This window comes from Maniola jurtina, chromosome 18, assembly GCF_905333055.1.
Source record: "Maniola jurtina chromosome 18, ilManJurt1.1, whole genome shotgun sequence".
NCBI lineage: Eukaryota > Metazoa > Arthropoda > Insecta > Lepidoptera > Nymphalidae > Maniola > Maniola jurtina.
The window spans coordinates 4991044-5005512 of NC_060046.1; the positions used below are offsets into that span (position 1 = coordinate 4991044).

Consider the following 14469-nt stretch of genomic DNA (forward strand, 5'->3'; position numbering starts at 1 on the left):
AACTTGCTTATCTCCTATAGGGTAACATTTGTGTTCAATGTATTATTTCAATAATTGTTTTCAATAGTTGTTCTATGAAAAATACTAAAATTTAGTTATTCACTGTATTATTTATTGAAGTGATTCATATTTTGAAGTTGCAATGCTAAGTGAAAACTAGTGAGCCATGATACTTAACGTGAAATTGACAAGTGCACTTAGTAGTGACATAAAAATGTGTTTGAATCCTACATTGGGGAAGATGTTTACCCGTTTAAAAACTTGTAATGCATAGAAAATTGTGAGTATTGTTTTCATAACCTTAAATCATATTTGAGTCACATCTTGAGGGTTTTATTGGTTAACTATAAACTTAAGGTTATGAAGTTAGTTAAAGTAACTGAAAAGACTAACTATAAAAGAAAAGCTTTATACATATGATTATACCAAACTTGGTTAGTATAATATATTGTATGTATCAGTATACTTAACTTAATATATAAGTATGTATGTAAATAAAACTGTTTTGTATCATACAATATTGTATAACAAACCAGAGTTACTAATTAGTTTTAATGTTATGTTGTAGTCAGACAACCTGCTTTAAATATTATTGTGTGACATTTGCATACTCCAACTGTTAAATGCTGCTTACTAAATCCTGCAATACTAATATCTGCAGAGTTTCTTGCTAGTTCTTTTCGGTAGGGAAGGCATTCCAAACCAGTGGTAAATGCGCATTTGATGATTCAAAAGTACTTTTAAAGTTTAATTGAATAAAAATATTTTTATATTTATTATATAAGTACTTGTATTTATTGTAATTATACACAATTTGATATATTTTGTATGTAAATATATGAAAGACAAGTTTGTTATTTTTTGGGCTGTGGTTAATGGAAGTGCATCAAGCAACTTTCACTTTTAAGACTCAATGCCAATAACGGTTGGTATGATTCATTGCAGTCAATGTACATTCGGCTGACTTATGGGTACCTGCGACATTGTCCGCGTGGTTTTAGATTTTCAAAATCCTGTGGGTGACCCTATCCTATTGTGGTAGGTGGTTTAAACAATTCAAAATTACTTGTAATTGATATATATAACTATTATGAATTAAAAGTAGCCAACGTCACTCCAGATCTTCAACTATATCCATGTAAAAAGTCCGGCCAATCCGTTGCTCCGCTGTGGCGTGATTGAAGGACAAACAAACACAATTTCGCTTTTATAATATGCATAATAAGCATGATTTTGATTTCTTTTCTTTTTGTTACTTTTGTTAGTATTTTTTATCCAAAAATACAATGTTATTTGTTAAAATAAAAACAGAATAGCTTTTAAAAGTGGTAAAATGTATTAATGTAGGTTTATTTAATAATTAATATGTTACACATGATTTTATGTATCATTAAAGAAAAAGAAAAATTATATATGCTGATTTTACCAACAAACATTATATTAGTACCTACCAAGTTAACAAATAATATAATTAAGTAAATATAGGCACTCAATACATTATTAGTTAAGTACTTAATTAGTCAGACAATTAAGTAATTATTGGTAATGTTACAGAACTTTCATGAAACCATTTAATTTTACTTAAGCAAGTAGATACTTAAGGCAATTTAGTTATATGTTAGGTATTTACTTATAAGAATAAAGTACACTTACTTTCATAAAACTTAATTTAGTTAAGTAAATATTAGTATGTCCCAAAATAATCATAATTTACATAAATTCATTGCCTCAGGAGTCATTTACAAGATTACCCGCTAAACACTAAGATACTTAGTGTGCACTTTGTTTAAACAGCTTAGCTCCATTGATGAGCTTCCCTGTATTAGTTCCTACCTATTGTAATATTGTGTACATTATAATATTATTATCATCTTTTATATCTGCTGCCTTTACAATACAATACTTTCATACTATACTATATTACTATTTACTATATAATATTATAAATGGGATAGTGTGTCTGTCTGTCTGTCTGCTAGCTTTTTACGGCCCAACAGTTGAACCGATTTTGATAAAATTTGGTACAAAGGTCGCTTGAATCCCGGAAATTTACATAGGCAACTTTTTATCTCGGAAAATCAAAGAGTTCCCACGGGATTTTAAAAAAAACCTAAACCCGCGGATGAAGTCGCGGGCATCATCTAGTTTATAATAATCCCGTATATTTACTTTGGTGGAGTCAATAAGAGTCCCTTTCCCCTTTTGCCATTTCGACCTGTCGCACTATTACATCTGCAATGATGATATAAATTGACAGAGCTGAAATTATTGCTTCTATTTTCTTAAGGTCTTATGGAAAAGTCCAAAAGTTTTAGTTCTGCTGATTTAGTTAAACCACAGTTTTGAAACTGAAAGTGAAAATGTTTTTTATGTGTTTACTTACTTAATTCTATGTTGCAAATGGATCTATTTGACTAGCTATGTCTATAAGCTAAATGTTTTGTTAATATGTAAATACAATATACCTACCTCATTGTAACACAAACAGTCACCTATTTCATAATTCATGACTGAAAGCTAAATCATGTTGCTTGAACACTAATAATAAATAATTAACAAGATAAGATAACAGTGTCTCAGATTTTGGATTTGTACTTAATTTGTTTTAACTATATTACTTAACATTTCAGTAAATAGCCTAGTAGGTATATCGTTCTTTTAATGTTCAATTTCTTATTAACAGTTAATGAATAAACTACAGTTACATTTTTTTTTTAAGATCTCTAAACTTGAACCTGCGCATTAGGTGATCGATCTTATTGGCCGACTAGCTGATGCCCGCAGCTTCGCCCGCGTGGATTGGTTAGATCCCCTGCAGCATCGGGATTGAAGAGTTGGAATCCAAATTTTTTATGAAACAATGTCGCAAAGTTCCTCTATCGATTAAAAAAGAAATGACGCAAATCGGTTCAGAAATCTCGGAGATTTCGGTGTACATAGGTAGAAAAACACAACTCCCTTTTTGAAAGTCGGTTAAAAAAGTAGCCTATGTTACTCCCTGGTCAATTCTCTACTTGTCTGTGAAAACCCCTTCAAAATCGGTCCAGCCGTTCCGAAGATTAGACTTTTCAAACAGACAGACAGACAGACAGACAGACAGACAAAAATTTTAAAAACGTGTGATTCAGTGTTGGTATCGTTCAAATAACCATATGAGCTTAATATGAGGTAGTTATTTCGAAATTACAGACAGACACTCCAATTTTATTTATTAGTATAGATTATTGTCGCGTTAGTTCGTCAGTCAAACTTCCGTTTCTCGAGCGTGGTGTGACACACATTCCTTCCACTATCGTCCAGAGCTCTTTTACCTGAAACCAACTGTATCTAACTACATAAGCATACACTTAATATTTTATTTTAATTAAATATAAGTAATAAGTAATTATACTTCGTTATTGTATGGTTTGAAGTCTAGAATTTCTGGGTATTCTTAAAGTAGAAGTATTACTAATTAAGTAAGTACATTATTTATTATATTATGTAAAGTTCGCGCCACAAGTTTCTAACTCCAGCGGTTTTAGCTGTGCATTGAAAGTTCAGTCAGTCAGTCAGGACAAGTTTTTGTTAGGTGTAGAATGTAGATAGATAAGATATACTATAATATCTTCATATTTCAACCCTAATGTTTAGACACAATACCGTATACCTACATATTTAGGTAATAAAACACAGACTGGGGAACCAAAACGCGTGTCAATGGCCGAAACTCTTTATATTCTACGATTTGATCCACTATCCATTTAATTACTGTTCAATACGAATCATGAATTTAAATATAGAACATTGTGACTAGTCTGTATCCATTTAAATCAGCTAATTTGAAATTAAACCATTAATATTAATTTAACCACCTTTTAGTTGACGAACAGAATTATAGTGCAGTAACTAGTAGCTGTTAGGCGTTATGGCAATTGACTATCTAGGCCATGTTTGTTGCATGGCTAAAAAACCAAAATTACGTCAGGGAACCCGTAAGATTCTCTTAACTTTTAAGATGCTTTTCTACATTCAGAGGCTAATTCCTATTACAAGTGTATTATACTTAGCTTTGTTTTGATTGGTTAGTGCAACAAATAATGAAAGGGTTATTATGAAACGTTTTCTTATAGTAAATTGTTGTTATCTTAGATTCTATGCTCTAGAAAACCTAACCTTGAACTCGAGTGATGTCAGTGCACTCATACTTCCCAATCACGTCTCAATAACGTTACGTCTCAGAGATGTTACAATCTGCCTACGTTCTAGACATAAGATTATTTACTTACTATTACTTTTAGCGCGTTTCCGCCCTCGCTAACGGTGTAATATTGAATAATGACCTACACTTGTACATACTTGAGGGTTAAAGGTAATTCAGAACTATAAATAGGTTTGGAACAGAACACAATTATTGATATGGTCAATCGTAAAATGTATCTTTGTATCTTAATTCAAAATCTTACATCAAAATTTAGGATATTCTTTACAAGTTTTTGTTATTGTATTCTATTAGAAATGTCAAAATCAAGACCTAGTGATTGTTAAAATGAAAAATTCAAAAGTAGCTGTCTATCTATCCGAAAATTAATTGTTACTGGTGTTATAAGTTATAACTTAAACTAGTCGGGAATAAGAATAAACACTTATTATGTTTTAAAGTAGAGGTTGAACTCATTTTTACATTTGATAGGTTTTTTGATGTACCTACTTGTCTATAAACTATTTAGGTAGGTTCTTAAAGGGTACCTTCCTGTATTTGGCTGTATTATTTTCCTATTAATAATAAATAATAATAAATTGTTTCACTTTCTTATTAATTTCAATTTGTAATTGTAGATTATAATTTTAAGAGTTTTACTTATTTAAAATTATTTACATCTGTTTAAGTTTCTATAAAATTAATTTGTACATAACTTTTACATACAGTTAGTTATACCTACATATTAAAGTCATCCCTAGGAGGGAAACATAATTGCTCGTTATATTAATCTAACACACTACATATAATAATATAATGCTCATTTTATTTTACGCTGCTTTGTATATTACAGTATCTAGATTCTAGGTATTATATACATTATATATAATTCATAAAATAACACATTGTATGTACATTATTATATTATTGCTGAGGGAAAATTTTGATACTTAACACTATAATAATTAGGTTAATGCATTGCAAACTTTTTGGCCATCATTCTTATATTTTATTATTTTAAATAAATTAAATGTGTAATGATTATATGAATTTATTATTCAGAAATTAATAGTCTCGATGGTGGGCTGTGGACGTCTTATGGCCTACGGGTATGGAAATTTTGTGTTTTTTATTTTTCTTTCATAAAAATCACAAAGACAAAATTTTCACGACGGCCCCTCTATTACGAAACTTGTGATTGGCGCAATGTGATGAATGCAATCGCTATTATTGGCTTAATTTTTCGTAAGTAGGTAGCTACTCTTGGTAAAAGTCAACAGTCATTACGCATTTATAGTTACCATACCTCTACGCTTTACAGACCCTAAACGGCACCAGAGAGGTGCGAGTAAACAATATAATAAGTAATAAAATTATTACAACTATTCATTTGTATTTTTGTTTTACATTATCACTATTTATCTAAAGAACTTAATATTTATTATTAACAGATTTCGAGCAGAGCACTGTGCGGCGCAGTGCATGCCGGCTTGATCATCGAATAGTATCGCAACTAATATTTTATTATATCAGAGAAATTGGGCACATGAGTCGAATCGATCGCACATAGTAGATTTATGGTGACCGTGATTCTTTTCGTCGATCTAGTGTTTATTAGGTTTGTTGACGCAAGTGTCAGTCAGAGGATTGCAATTGTCGCAATGCTTCATCCAAGGATTCGTAATACAGGGGCAGGAAATTTTACATGTTGCAACATTAGCTCCGACCAACCGTACCTCGTGGACAATTTTTCCTTCCATGTTCGTCCTAAGGTCAGATCTTATTGTGGCAAGGTCTGATCAAACCTTCGCTTCTAATGGGTACTTAAATTCACTGGTTGGTTGATAGGATAGGTAATAATAACTTATAACAATCACAATCGCAACATATGAAACTCACATGCTATGTACTAATTAATCATTTATAAGAAAACTATGACTTATTTAATTCGTTTGTATTAATCTATCAAAGTTTTGCTCTTGGCTATGTTCCCGCACTTGATGTTAAACCGTAAAGTAGGCTAAGATGGAGAGCGATATTCTGAAAGAGGCCGATTCTCTAATAACTTTCTTGTTTGGAAATAATTATTAGTAAGTATAAGTCGCGGTAATCTTGGAAGCTTTGAGAGTTATCGATAGCTGAACGCTAAAGGCGGAAACAAATTATCGGATGCGGCTGACCGATGTGACTTATCCCGGTATCTGGATAGTAAAATGTACCTACCTATCGGACGTAAGCAATTTGAACGTAACCTTGAACACTCGAACGTCCGATAGATATCTCCCAAGACGCGTCCCAGACGACTGTGTACACCAGTCTGTCGCGGCTGTCAGCCGCGGCGGACACGGATAATCTGTTTCCGCCTTAACTCCTGTTTTTAAAAGGGATCTGCGGGGGTATGTGTGAACACCGGAAAATAATCGCTTCTCTTCATAGCTTAGTTAACTGACCCCTTTTGTAGTGCCAGAATCGGAGGTTGGTCTACTAAAGATATGATGATTGTCACCTTTTCAAAAAAAAAAAATCCTTTTTAAAAGATTTTTTGATATGAGAAACTCAATTAAATGAATAGATTCACACTCCCCTCGTCCATCCAATCTTTAACAGCGCGGCATATCTCAGGGTGGAAAATTAGCCTTCACTTCAACCTCAGAGATTCAAGATTTTCGCGACTTCACGAGAGTTGTCTAAAAGTAAAAGTTCCTTGGTGCGTGTGAACGCAACGTAAAGTACAAACACAGAACTCGAATACTACTTACTCAAATATAGTGTGCTCTGGGTTCTTTGGTGTCTCAAAATTAAAAAACAACCAATCAGTCATTCAGCCAATCGACAATGTAGTTAATTAGATAAATAGGTATATATGTATGACCGAATAACTTGAATTTAAGTAAATTCTAGTTTTTTTTTACTTCAAACTAGTTGTAACAAAGGCTTTGATGATTTGCATATATACGCACCCAGGAACCTCTTTAGGCAAGCCACATAATATCAGGAATTGTTTGTCAGAAAAAATTCTGACGCCCGCCGGAAAGCAGTCTACCATAGACGTTAATGTACTAGACTCCTTAGAATTTTGCCAGATCAGTCATACGCTTCTGACGTTCGCAGTGTGAGTACGTCAGAAAGTGTTCTGGCAGATAATTTCTGATAATATGCAGCTGACCTTAATATTGTGATGATAAGAGAGCTAGTTGTAAAGGTGCGTGCACAATGTTGCAGCGCGACTGGCGCGGTGGGCGGGCGCGGCGTGGGCGGCAGCAGCGCGATGCACACGTCGCGGCACTCCGTCACCTCGTCTTCGGGCGTCCTCATGGTCGGGCCCAACTTCCGCGTCGGCAAAAAGATCGGCTGCGGGAACTTTGGTGAACTCAGGCTCGGTAAGACATTCTATGATGATATATCTCCTTCATACGTCGTATAACACGAGTATCTACTCTAATATAATCTACTAAAAAATAGCAAGCAAACGAGCAGGCGGCACACCTGATGTTAAATGATTGCCGCCGCCCACGAACATTTGCAGCACCAGAGGAACCGCCAATGCGTTGCCGGCCTTTCAGGAATTTGGAATTTTCAGGCCTCCAAGGCAAGCGTGAAAAGACATCTATGTACTTAGGCAAGCTACGCTCCTACCTTGACTTGATTAAGCTTTCCATTAAGCATGATTGTCGTCAAGGACATACCTCTCTTGCAAAAAAACTAGATCAAAATAATCTGCTATATGCATTAAAAGGCGTAACTGGTAAGTTTGTTACTGACTCTTCTCAGTAGAAACTGTTTTCCAACCGGTGCGTGAATAGACATCTATGTATTAGGGAAGCTGCGCTCCAAACTTGAAGCGTTCCATTAAGCATGAATGGCAAGCTCATGCCTATCTTGCAATAAAACATTTAGATCAAAATGAAAGAAAACGATAAAACTATAATTAATCAGCCCATTCCAAAGGAAAATTTTAAAAATCATAATAACTTAGTGCCCTACCACAAGACTATTCCAGCAATATTTCGAAACCAATCAATAGCTTTTTACTTTTAGATTTTAACAATTCACTCTTTAAAGGCTTTATGTTACACACAATTTAGTCAGTACTCTCTTGGCAAGTTGATAGTTATTAGACTCGTTAGGTCCGTTATTCGCTCGGTTATAACCTTAACCGAGATCGACGTCAATCCGATTTTGCAATTCGTTTTTGCATCCTTGCCTTAACACTAAGGTTGTGCTGAACAAAGGTAATTTGCCTAATGGCTCTATTACATTGTCCAGTGCCTGCGCCCGACACCGACGTTTGCGCAAAAGAATGGTTTAAAAATATCTCTTCCCCAGAAGCACGTATTACCGTGCCAGAAGATTGAGCCTTCTCTTTGAAGAAATTCCACCCCTCCCATAATTTATAGCAAAAAATATCTGTAGAAAATTTCTGTCCCCGGGAACCAAATAAATTCAAGTGCTTTCTCTGGAAAGCTGTTTCAACTTGGCAGTTGGGACCTTTCTAAAAGCTTCTAAGTGATCCCCGAAATTTGTAAAATGGCCACCGCCAGAACAGATTCTTTAGACTTAGAATCGAGATATCCTGAATTATTCTTATAGTGATCAACTTCAGCTGAATGAGATAGGTATTTGAATAAGAGGGCTCTGGTGCCGTTCCTGAAAATCTCGTTGCCTCCCAATAAATTTGATTGCACTGAGGGGTTTTAAAATTGTTCAGCGGTAGGTTCCAACCCCTAAGTAACCTAATCTTTCAAGATCGGGTCCTTTTATTTTCCCTCCCGTAAGCAAAAAAAAATAAGTTTATAGTTCTTTTTTACGTTCTAAAAAGATAACATAAGGCTACTCAATATGCCTCTCCCAAACAGGTGCGAAATTCCAGCTGGAATATCGACCTCCGATATTTTGATGGTAATTTGTGGTAATAGGTTGGTTGGTCTAGGATTTGAAAGACCCCTTATTGGAGTAGGTATACTTACTTTCCCGTAAAGAATAACGTTTAAAATGAAACTCATTCCAGTCCCGACAATTTTGTAATGTTCGCAATAATATCACCATTTAGCATCTAAAAGCAGTAAATCAATTATTTTATTGTGACACTAATATCGAAATGAGTTTATTTTTATCGGTGTCAGATTTGCGCTTGACCTTGGTGTAAACTTGATTAGTGGAGTCTTAAGTTTGGCAGTCATTAACCTGGTTTTGATCAGTACCTCCTGCCAGTAATGACTTATAGAGTTGAAACTTGGACGCTGACAGCGAGGCTAGTCCACAAACTCTCTAGCGTACAGGTAGTTATGCTCGGGAATTCATCAAATTCATCAAGGGAAGTGATTCATCACAGAACTATATAACTGATGTAGTTCTCAAAAATGATATCACGTTGAATGGTGTGGCAGTGGGATGGTCATGTTTGTCGTAGAACCGACGGCCGCTGGTGCCGTAAGGTGCCGGTCTCGACAAACGGATTGTAGGGCGCTTCCCGTCAAGGTGGAGAGATGACATCCGGAAAGTGGCTGGCATCGATTGGATGCATATTGGCTGTTGATGATGATGATGGTGGTGATTAACCTGGATGGGTTTAGATGGCAGTTCTTTTTAGAAAACCCTTACCTCTAAATTGATTTTGAACTACATTTCACTTTACTTAGAGTAACATTCTAAACAAATTCGTCCAACTTAGTTATGTGTAACAGGTAAAAGTAAACGCGCCACTGATTCTTTACAAATAATAATAAATGTAGGACTGAGTCATCCTTTGGCTGTCAGTTAGCGGAACTTCTCGGAAAACATGTTTAGCCAGGATTCAAGATCGGGGCGAAAAAATAATTGGACAATGAGACAGCGTTAATATTAGTATGTGGTTAGTCTTGATTAATATTATTTGCTATTAAAACGTTGCGTGCCATGTGCAGGGTTTATTCACCCTGTGGTGGTGGTGGTTATATGAATGTCCTGATTTTTTTTCTATAATAATGTTGTGTTTGAACAGTGATTTTCTATTTGATAAGCGTTTAATGTAGTCAACTGCCCTAGAAACCTAATATCGGTAACGCGAAATATAAGAGGTAACGGTCAGGTCACACGTATAGGTAATGTTTCTTCTATTCTTCCTTTCCTTACTTACCTTGTATTACTTTCTTAGTTTAATACTAACTTCGGCCAAATTGCTGCCAGATTTCTTCAGTAGTTCTGTTAGTTTTAAGTTTACGTAACTAGTTATCGTCATCACATTAATTTATGTGTCTAATTCTACTATTGACAATCAAAAAGTGTACCTACAGTTGGTAGCTACCAATTTTGAATAAAGGCTTTAGGTTTGACTTTCATCTTGAAAAGTATCCAATCAATCAGTTTTGTATTTACTCCATATTTACCTATAATATTACATATCAGTACAGGCATTCCTTACTTTGTATGGTAACAACACACGATATGAATAGATTAACTATTGAGATTTAGTTTTTGATCTGAGATTTCTATTCTTTCACGTGATCCTATTCGATAAGTCGATTTTATCAATCTAGTTTTAAACGATTTCTTTTCTAGCACCACACTCACACATTCGCCTTAACAGTACTTCTAACTGTTATCCAACTATGTATGCTTATCTATTCAGGTAATTTTAGACATTAGTACCAAATAAATAACTTATCATTTGCGCAATAACTTTGTCGCCCTGCCCTTACAGAGTTTGTAGAGTTCTGCGAGCGTCATCGCAAATTCAAGAGCTATTCAAGACTTTGTTTTCTATATTTAAGCCCCGACCCAAAAAGAGGGGTGTTATAAGTTTGACGTGTGTATCAGTGTATCTGTCTGTGGCATCGTAGCTCCTAAACTAATGAACCGATTTTAATTTAGTTTTTTTTTGTTTGAAAGGTGGCTTGATCGAGAATGTTCTTTCTTAGCTATAATCCAAGAAAATCGGTTCAGCCGTTTGAAAGTTATCAGCTCTTTTCTAGTTACTGTAACCTTGTCTTGTCGGGGGTGTTATAAATTTTTAATTTACGCTTGTGATTACTTTGATTGATTGCTTTTCCATTACATTCCATTAGCCTGTACGCATCCACTGCTAGACATAAGCCGCCGGTTCTACGACAGACATGACCTACCCATTGCCACTTCAGCTTGCTAAGACTTTGAGCTATGTCGGTCGCTTTTGTTCTTCTACGAATTTCCTCGTTCCGGATTTTATCACTGATTTTTATCATAGCGCGCGGAGCGACTTTTGATTGTTAGACATTACTTAACTTACTAATTACTTATAAATAATTAAATATAATTATATGTTTTCATTTAGGCGGTGGCGCTAATCTACAAGTTTTAAACTAACAAAATGATACAGATGTTTAAATTTAAACTCTGATACGTTCGCCACTCAATTTACATTGACCTTAACCGCGTAAGCGTTGTCACCTACGCCATAAGGTTTCATTTTGCTAATACTACCTGCAAGTCGTATGGCTTCAGACGGATGGGAATTGGATTGAACTCGCGTCATTCGAAATGTCATTAAAGTGAACACATGTGAAGCGAATGCGATAACTCGATCAGGGTGTCCACTTTCTGGAAAGTCGGGGAAGGCTGAGGTTATCGCAAAACAAAAAAATTCAACCATCATGACATGGAAAAGGAGAACTAACTATTGCCACTCCAGCTTAGCTCACTCAGCGGACGATGGAGACAGCCATGCTTGGAGTTTATCTTTAGTCTTTACCTCTTTGAATAATGTGAAATATAAAACTATTTTACAATAACATACACCCTTCTTGACTATCGTTTTGTCCTGTCGCTAATGTAGAGTTAAAATATCTTTGCCTTTCGCATAACGAGAAATTGCTGTAATGTCACTTGACGTATTTAGGTGACCGGGTTTCGATTCGACTGCGGGCTCAAAGGAAACACAGTCCTTAGCAATTTGGAATTTTGTTCTTTAAACGGATGTTTGCGAATTGATTTCGTTGTAATAAAAATACTAATCGAAACGCAATACCTTGGTCTCACGATTTATTAAAATCTCGATTTTTTTAAAGGACTGTCCGAGTGTATCTTATTAGTTCGTTCGATCAGTAAAATAAAATATAATCCAAAGTGAGTTATGAATTACTTTGGATTATGATTTCTTTAAACGACTACAGCAAAGCCAAAAGAAAGAGTTATGATTATAGCAGTCTATGTATGTATGTTTGTATTAACGTATGTTCAACCGTGTCGTAGAGCTGAAACTACTGAGCTGATTTTTCGTGAATGAGACTACAATTTTAAAAGCTATAGTTAAGCTAAATGACGTATGTTAATCCGAAAGAGTGGGGTCTTTTTTTTCTATCCTTTCGGGTGGAATGTCATGTGAAAGAGGAAAAAATCTGAGCTCATAAATGAAAATATGTAGGTATATGTGTTTACATAAAGTTATACTAAGCCACTTATTTTTATACCTTTCACCTTTTCGTATTGTAGCACTAAAATTGCAGCAGTTGTACGTAACTTCAATCTTCTTGAATTTAACAGGGCTCTCTCCGTCACTCGTTTCATACAATCGTAGTTCCAATTTCATTTGAATATTAAGCAACCAAAGTCCATGAAATTTTGCAGACATATTCTAGAAACTAATATCTGTGTCTGTGGAGTTTTAGATTTTTCTAAAAATATGTAGTTTTAAAATTACAGGTGTTCAAAGATTTGTATGAAACTTTTTAAGACCGCGTAACTTTGAAACCGAATATTTTAACAGAAATCTGGAAAACCACAGACATAGATATTAGTTTCTAGAATATGTCTGCAAAATTTCATGGACTTTGGTTGCTTAATATTCAAATGAAATTGGAACTTCGATTGTATGAAACGAGTGACGGAGAGCCCTCTTAAGTAGGTTAGAAGTATTGTCATGATGACGAATGCCCTTTCAGTCATGTATTTATCATATCAAGGCAAAACGAATAGCATAATATTATACATGACGCGTGAGATAGCACCTGAGAAAATAATATAAGCTATAAAAAGTGTAATAAGCCAAACAAAACTCAAATAGATTACGGTTATTATACAACTGCACGAAGCCTCAATTGAACTGATAAGACAATTAGTTTGTCTAAATAAAAACAAATAATGCGAAGTAATTGGATTTCGCTACCGTAATCTTTGTTAAATAACTGAAGAAATCTTTTCTAACAGCATTTACTTAGTTATTATAGTAATACTCCAGGATAATTTACATAAGCAACGTGATTTATGGTTTTTTTAAACATCTTTATTGTTAGCAAATCTACAAAGAGTAAGAATACACTTAAAAAACAAAGGGCGACAGTGATCTCTTCCAGGCAGAACTTATAGAACTGTAGACTGTTTTTTTTTAAAAAATTCAGATACAAGTTGGTCTTTGACTACAATCTCACCCGGTGGTAAGTGATGATGCAGTCTAAGATGGATCCGGGCTAACCCGGAAGGGGTATGGCAGTGTTTATGAAACCTATACAAAACTAACCGAACCATAGCCTTTTACATGGTTTGGTTTGGTTGGTAGAATAGCCAGCAGATGTTATAGATCCCACACCAAGTTGCTACATCACATTGCTACTATCGCAATAAAAGAAGTAACCCTAGCATCCTCCCCATCGTTTCCATACGAACGTACTTTGGCTCTCATTTGAATGCTAACGTTTGTTCACATTCACTCGTTCTAAATATAAAATCACAAATATCTGGGTCCGTGTTTTCCAGATTTCTAAAAAACATGTAGTTTTAAATTTACATGGGCTCAAAGGTTTACATACAAATATTTGAGCGTCGGCACGGTGAAACATTGAAACTACTCATTTCACAAAAAATCTGATGAACTACGGACACAGATATTTTGTTTCTAAAACGTGTCTACAAAATTTCTTTGAGTTTCATTGGTCCTTATTTAGTTATTTTGTGGTTGGGGTTCTGGTTTGCTAGACCCGTTCAGTGAGAAACATTGGGGACGGCTCAGTTTTACAACCTTCTGGAGGTCGGAGAAGTAGTACTATCAACCATCAAGCTTTTATTATAAAAGGTCTTGAGAGGAAGTGGTTCATCAAAGTACGAACCGCTATGAAACACGATACTTAGTACATAAATTTTTTACGGTAGCAAATTTTCTTACTGCGTGGAGACTTGGAAAAAGAATTTTTAAGGCTAGTTTTAGTTTCACGAACAAGAAGGCCAAAAGTAAAGTAAATGATGTCAAAATAAGTAAAATAAATATTTCTATGCGATAATTTTCTGTGTTTCTCCAATACATCACACTAATATTATAAAGGTGAAAGTTTGTATGTGTGTGT

At 34.8% G+C, this 14469-nt stretch overlaps 1 protein-coding gene across 28 annotated transcripts in view; it reads left to right on the forward strand.

Moving 5' to 3' along the window:
• LOC123874459 (casein kinase I) overlaps positions 1-14469 on the forward strand; it is a 50596-nt gene that overhangs the window by 6225 nt on the left and 29902 nt on the right. For 26 of the 28 annotated variants that reach the window (XM_045919822.1, XM_045919830.1, XM_045919835.1 and 23 more), the window contains one exon: positions 7403-7560. In XM_045919822.1, the coding sequence (XP_045775778.1) occupies positions 7403-7560 (158 nt within the window). Of the gene's footprint in view, positions 1-150; positions 281-5266; positions 5290-7402; positions 7561-14469 lie in introns of those variants that run through there. The other 2 variants (XM_045919827.1, XM_045919825.1) reach the window with 2 other exon arrangements.